Source organism: Penaeus chinensis, chromosome 36 (assembly GCF_019202785.1).
Source record: "Penaeus chinensis breed Huanghai No. 1 chromosome 36, ASM1920278v2, whole genome shotgun sequence".
In the NCBI taxonomy this organism is placed as follows: Eukaryota; Metazoa; Arthropoda; class Malacostraca; order Decapoda; family Penaeidae; genus Penaeus; species Penaeus chinensis.
Genome location: NC_061854.1, coordinates 13,653,313 through 13,660,812, shown reverse-complemented (window position 1 = coordinate 13,660,812; position 7,500 = coordinate 13,653,313). Strand labels below are relative to the sequence as shown.

Genomic DNA, 7,500 nt, shown 5'->3' with positions numbered 1-7,500 from the left:
CCTACGTGAGTCCTTGTCTGTCTTCTTTTCTCTCTCTCTCTCTGTTTCAGGTTTTCTCCGTCTGTCAGTCAGTAAGTTGATCTGTCTGGGTTTTTTTTCTTGCTTGTCTGTCTGTTAGCCAATCAGTTACTCTGTCTGTCTACCTGTTTACCTGTCTGTCTGTTAGTCAGTCAATCTCTCTCTCTCTCTCTCTCTCTCTCTCTCTCTCTCTCTCTCTCTCTCTCTCTCTCTCTCTCTCTCTCTCTCTCTCTCTCTCTCTCTCTCTTACCCATCTATTCTACTTTGTAGTTGAGAATAGGGTAAAGCGATCTCAGCAATAAAACAAAGGCATCAAGCCCAATCAAATCTTCAACCCCCTTACTCCAACCTCTCTCTCTCTCTCCCTTCCCCCGCCCACGCCCGCAGTCTTGGGAAAAGGCAGACCGCAACACCTCCGCCTTCACGCCCGAGATTACGCCTCTCATCTTGGCCGCCCATCGTGACAACTATGAGATCCTGAAAATCCTTCTGGATCGTGGAGCTATGTTGCCCATGCCCCACGACATTAGGTAAGCCCGTTTTCTGTGGCTTTCTGTGGCTTCGGTGCTGCGCGATTTTCTTTTGTTTTTCGTAACGTTTCTAGGCTTTTTTTTCTTTTATATTCATCTTATTTTTTTATTATTATTATTGTATTTCTGTTCTTTTTTTTTTCTTTTTTATTCTATATATATATATTTCTTTTCTTTTTACTTCTCTTGTTTTTCTTTGTTATGATTTTATGTTTTAATGTTCAAGGGAGGGAATGGAGTGCTTGGGATATGATCCTAATAATAACGTAATGTTATCAAAAAAGATATCCACATTTATGATGATGTTGATAATGTAAAACTATATGGATGGGAAAATAGTAATAATCATACTTATGAAAGTATTTTTCATCGCAATAATGAAAATAATAACGGATATTACAACAGCAGTTCGTGGGAAGGAATTAGATATTTATAAAGAATGCTATGAAATGCTTGTACATGTTGGCCTTTTATGATATAAAAATCGTTTTGTTTTACTGTGGTTTGCATGATATTACTCAGTTAGACTTTATTATTGGAGTTTTGAAGGTCAAAGTTGATAAAAAGGAACATTTTCTTTTTTTTTAGAAAATGAGAGTGCATTGTTTGCAGTGGCATGAAATACCTTTATGAAAATTTATCTTTATATAATGTTTTGTCCCTACATAGAAATATTCAATATCAGGAAAACACACACAAACAGATCCATAAATTGCCTCCACTGCCAAACATTTCAACTTAAACAGTTCTAATTTACCCCAAAAAAAATCAGAATGGAAAAGGGTTTAGTCCCGCTCCCTCTGAGTGAGAACCAGTACTGTCGATAGCTTTGTTAGGGAGGATAGATATAAATTCCTTATATATATATATATATATATATATATATATATATATATATATATATATAACCTTACTTTTCCTCTTTAATCATTCTCTGTTTGTATTGTTTGGGATAGCGAACAGTTAATATATTCTTCGTAATATAGTTGGTTTCTTATTGCTAACGAATGGCCTTCATGTTACATAAGGTTATTAAGGAATATTCTGGAAGGCTAAAACACAGCGCCATATCTCACATTAATGGACAAACTTTTATAATATGGCACCATTATTTCCCGTACGTGTACATGAATAAACTTGTTGACAACATGATAATGGTAAGGAAACACAACGTAATGTTGACTACCAAAATAATAATAATAATAATTATTATTATTATTATTATTATTATTATTATTATAATCATTATTATTATTATAACTGTAATAATTATAAAATAATAACCTGAACATTTTTGATGACCTATAATGATGCGATAAACTGGTACTTAACGATAACGATACTAATAACGTCCCTCCCTCCGAACCTCTACCCAACCCCACCATTTTCGCGCCAACCCTCCTACCCCCAACTCTCCCCTTTTCCTTCCCCACTAACCCTTCCACACTAACTCCTCTCCATTCCCCAACAAACTCTCCCTCTCTCCCCTCTCTCCCTCGTCTTGTCTTCTCTCCCTCCTTCTCCCTCCCCTTCTCTCCTCTCCCCCTCTTCCCTCCTCCTCTCCCCCCTTCTCTCCTCCTCTCCCCCTCTTCCCTCCTCCTCTCCCCCTCCCTTCTTTCCTCCTCTCCCCCCTTCTCTCCTCCTCTCCCCCTCTTCCCTCCTCTCCCCCTCCCTTCTCCCTCCCTCCCCTCCTCTCTCCCCACCCTTCCCTCCTCCTCTCCCTCCCTCTCTCCTCCTCTCCCCCTCTTCCCTCCTCCTCTCCCCCCTTCCCTCCTCCTCTCCTCTCTCCCCCTCTTCCCTCCTCTCCCCCTCCCTTCTCCCTCCCTCCCCTCCTCCCCCCCCCCCCCCCTTCTCCACCAGGTGCGGCTGCCCCGACTGCATCAAGACCTCCTCTGAGGACTCCCTCCGCCACTCCCGCTCTCGCATCAACGCCTACCGCGCCCTCGCCTCGCCCTCCCTCATCGCCCTGTCTTCCACCGACCCCATCCTCACGGCCTTCGAGCTCTCCTGGGAACTGAAGAACCTGGCCAATACCGAGCACGAGTTCAGGGCTGAGTACACGGTGAGTTAGGGTGGGGTAGGGTGGGGTTGGGTGGGGTAGGGTGGGTTAAGGGGGTGGGTAGAGTGGGTTAAGGGGGTGGGTCGGGTGGGGTAGGGTGGGGTTGGGTGGGGTAGGGTGGGTTAGGGTGGGGTAGGGTGGGTTAAGGGGGTGGGTAGAGTGGGTTAGATGGGTGGGTGGGTAGGGGAGAGTGCAAAAGGTGTATGTTAAGGGGTTATGTGTGTGTTGTATGTATGTGTGTAATGGGATGTGTGTGTGTGTGTCTGTGTGTGTTTGTGTATATGCACATCTGATCTGTGGATATATACTGTATACACACATACACCCGCACCATCATCCTTACACACGCACATATTACCCCACATCACTCACATCAACCACACAAAAAAACAACCCAAGAATTATTCCACTCCATACTCCAAAATCCCGCAAATCCTTCCATTCCCCAAACTCACCACGAAACGCCTCCCTCACTCCCCGCAGGAACTCCGTCGCAAGTGTATGGGATTCGCCGAGGAGCTGCTGAGTCACACTCGATCCTCCACCGAGTTGGCTGTCATCCTCAACCACGACCCTGAGTCTGTGGTTCCCTACGAGGACGGAGAGCACATGATGCTGCGCCGCCTCGAACTGGCCATCGATTATAAGCAGAAGAAGGTCGGTGAGAGAGGGCGTCGCTGGGGATCTGACGCGGGGGAAATCCTGAATGTTCTTGATTTTGATTTCCGTTTTTCTTTCTCTCTCTTTTATTTTTAAGCGTGTATGTTATTCCTAATGTCCGTTCGTTTGTTTTTATTTGTTTCTGTCATTTTTGTTGGTTTTGTCTTTCTTTTTTAATTGTTCGTGTTTTTTCTCTCTCTCCTAATGTTCGTATATATTCTTTTAAAACATCATCATTACTATATTGTTTGTTTCATATCTGCGCAGTTAACTAGTTGAGTTACGAGTGGTGATAATGATGACACTGATGATAGATATTATATTCATATTAAAGGTATCTATAATAAAAATAATTTCAGCCTACACAAAACCACATTAAAATAAAGAAAAGATGTATTTCAAGATATTGTAACCGCGTTAATAAATACCAGTAATCGCATACAACACGAATTAAAATTATAAACGACGTGACACTATAACACAGTCACACGTATAGGAAGGAGTAACACAGTAAATAATAAATCGTGACATGTAAATAAACAGAGATATAAGTAAATGGTAAATAACTTGTCGAAAGCAAACTAACACCTGAAACACTCGTTTGACCACTAACGTAAAATAAGGCTTTGATCTTGACTTATTCTTTCTTCTAAGTCTCACCATGCGTTACTTATTTGTTTGTCATCGTCATCATCACCATCATCATTTCATCAACATCACCATTATCATTTCATCACCACCATCAATTCTTAGCCATCAGCACCATCATTTCATCACCATCATCAGTTCATCACCACTATCACCACCATCAGTTCTTCGCCATCACCATCACCCGTTCATCACCATCATCATCACCATCATCAGTTCATCACCACTATCACCACCATCAGTTCTTCGCCATCACCATCACCCGTTCATCACCACCATCATCACCGTCATCATCACCATCATCAGTTCATCACCACTATCACCACCATCAGTTCTTCTCCATCACCATCACCCGTTCATCACCACCATCATCACCGTCATCATCACCATCATCAGTTCATCACCACTATCACCACCATCAGTTCTTCGCCATCACCATCACCCGTTCATCACCATCATCATCACCAGCATCACCCTCTTCCTCTTCATTTCGCAGTTCGTGGCCCACCCTAACATTCAACAACTGCTGGCTGCCCTCTGGTACGAAGGTCTCCCAGGCTTCAGGAGGAAAGCCGTCATTGATAAGTGTCTGGAGATTATTAAGGTAAGGGCGATTTCCCGAGGGGGATTATCTGAGAGGGATTTCCTGAGGGGGATTATCTGAGAGGGATTTTCTGAGAGGGATTTCCTGAAGGGGATTTTCTGAGAGGGATTTTCTGAGAGGGATTTTCTGAGGGGGATTTTCTGAGAGGGATTTCCTGAGGGCGATTTTCTGAGGGCGGTTTCCTGAGTGGGATTTTCTGAGGGCGATTTCCTGAGAGGGATCTCCTGAGGGTTATTTTCTGAGGGGGATTTTCTTCTCTGTTCATTTTACTAATGATTAGGTCGTGGCTCTGTTTCCCTTGTGTTATGATTTCTGTTCAGTTTTAATGCAACGTTCTTCCGTTTACTCTTACACTTTGTTCTCTGTTCATTCTCGTTGAAAAGTTCTTCTGTTCGTTCTTGTCATGAGTCCCTCCTGTTAACTGTAACTGCAATGTTCTTTTGATCGCTTATATTATAACTCTTTTGCAACACTTATAACTTTTATAACGTTTTATATAATACTTATAACTCTTTTATAACTTTTATAACACTTATAACATTCATATAACTCTTTCTAACACTTACAACTCTTTCTAACGCTTTTAAACTCTTTTCTAACTCATATAACTCTTTTCTAACTCTCTTCTAACTCTTTTCTAACTCTCTTCTAACTCTTTTCTAACTCATATAACTCTTTTCTAACTCTCTTCTAACTCCTTTCTAACTCTCTTCTAACTCTTTTCTAACTCATATAACTCTTTTCTAACTCATATAACTCTTTTCTAACTCATATAACTCTTTTCTAACTCATATAACTCTTTTCTAACTCATATAACTCCTTTCTAACTCTCTTCTAACTCTTTTCTAACTCATATAACTCTTTTCTAACTCATATAACTCTTTTCTAACTCATATAACTCTTTTCTAACTCATATAACTCTTTTCTAACTCATATAACTCTTTTCTAACTCATATAACTCTTTTCTAACTCTCTTCTAACTCTTTTCTAACTCATAGAACTCTTTTCTAACTCTCTTCTAACTCTTTTCTAACTCATATAACTCTTTTCTAACTCTCTTCTAACTCATATAACTCTTTTCTAACTCTCTTCTAACTCTTTTCTAACTCTCTTCTAACTCTTTTCTAACTCATATAACTCTTTTCTAACTCTCTTCTAACTCTTTTCTAACTCATATAACTCTTTTCTAACTCATATAACTCTTTTCTAACTCATATAACTCTTTTCTAACTCATATAACTCTTTTCTAACTCTCTTCTAACTCTTTTCTAACTCATATAACTCTTTTCTAACTCATATAACTCTTTTCTAACTCTCTTCTAACTCTTTTCTAATTCATATAACTCTTTTCTAACTCTCTTTTAACTCTTTTCTAACTCATATGACTTTTTTCTAACTCATATAACTCTTTTCTAACTCTCTTCTAACTCTTTCTATAACTGTTCTAACTCTCTCATAACTCTTTCAGGTCGTGGCTCTGTTTCCCCTATACTGTGTCCTCTACATCCTTACTCCGGATAGCCCTACTGGAGCACTTATCCGAACTCCGTTTATGAAGTTCCTTATCCACTCTGCCTCCTATCTCTTCTTCCTGCGTGAGTTTCGCCTTTTATTCTTGGTTCCTGTTATCGCTTTCTGTGTCTCGTATTCTTTCCATGCGTGTGTGTGTGTTTTTTTTTAATCTTTTGTGTGTGTGTGTGTGTGTTATCTTTTCGTGTTTTGTGTGTGTGTTTGTTATCTTTTTTGTGTTTTGTGTGTGTTTGTTATCTTTTCGTGTTTTGTGGGTGTGTGTTTTTCTCTCTCTCTCTTTTGTGACTTTTTTTTCTGTCACGTATGCTTCTTCTATGACCATCTTTAATTTTTCTGTATTCTGTGATGTATATTTATCGCTTAGTTTCTTTTGTATATCAGTTATCTCTTTGTTTCTTGCATTCTTCTTTGTGTGAATTTCTTTATCTGATATGAATATTTTTTCCTGTCTTTTCTATTCTGCTAATGTGATTTACTTTTTTTTTTTTTTTTTTTTTACCTTTCTCGGTCCCTCGTATTTATTTTAGTCTCGTTCTTCTTTTTAATCGTATGCTTATTCTTAATCACTTTGTTATTTGGATATAAAATGTCTATTCAAGCCTATTTGTCATTTTTTAATTTTTTTTTTCTCCATACATCATTGTTTTCCGTATTTTTTACTAATATTTTCTTTCTTCTACTTCACTGATCAAAAAAAAAAAATCACTTTTTTCCATTAATCTGCATAGTCGGGTCTTCAGTATAAGCCACACAATAGCATTTGTTTTCCTCATAAATATTCAAACTTTTGTATCATGACGAAAAAATATTTTTTTACAGCACGTTGAAAAATAAATCTTGTTTTAACATTATCCATCACATATTTATAAATTATTTTGTGTTATTTTGTTTTATTTGATGTACATATTTAGAAAAAATATCATTACTACCTTTTTTTTTCTTCTTCTTTCATACATATTTATCCGTTTTTTAGCGTCCGTATCTTCTTGTAAAAAAAAAAAAAAAAATGTTCATTACTTCGATTTATCAGCTACCCTTGCATTTTTTTTCTCTTTCTCTCCTTCCACATCATTCTCAACTTTTCATCATATTGTGTATCTCTTTTCCCTCTGTATAATCATCAGTGTCACCTGTTCATCTTTTTTATCTCATTATTATCACCCCTATCATCTGTTCATCATTTCCTTACCTCATGACCAACATATGTTCTCATTTTTACCTCCCATTCATCACCATCATTCCATCTCCTCATTACCACTACCATTAGCACTACCATCCTTTCATCTTCTTCTGTCTCACCATCAACTTTCCTCTCACCCCTTTCTCTGTTCCCACCTCACCATCCTCTTCTCATCCCTCCATCTCCCATCACACCATCAACATCCCTCTCCTCTCCCTATCTTAATCTTATTTCTCTCCCTCCCTTCTTCCCGTCATCTTTCTTCTTCCTC

General features: G+C 38.9%; 1 protein-coding gene across 1 annotated transcript in view; it reads left to right on the top strand.

Moving 5' to 3' along the window:
• Window positions 1-7,500, top strand: part of LOC125045099 (transient-receptor-potential-like protein) — a 26,033-nt gene that overhangs the window by 7,746 nt on the left and 10,787 nt on the right. The window contains 6 exon segments of the mRNA XM_047642201.1: window positions 1-5; window positions 406-548; window positions 2,409-2,610; window positions 3,091-3,264; window positions 4,412-4,519; window positions 5,988-6,114. The exon segment at window positions 1-5 is cut by the window's left edge and continues 236 nt beyond it. Coding sequence (XP_047498157.1) covers window positions 1-5; window positions 406-548; window positions 2,409-2,610; window positions 3,091-3,264; window positions 4,412-4,519; window positions 5,988-6,114 — 759 coding nt within the window.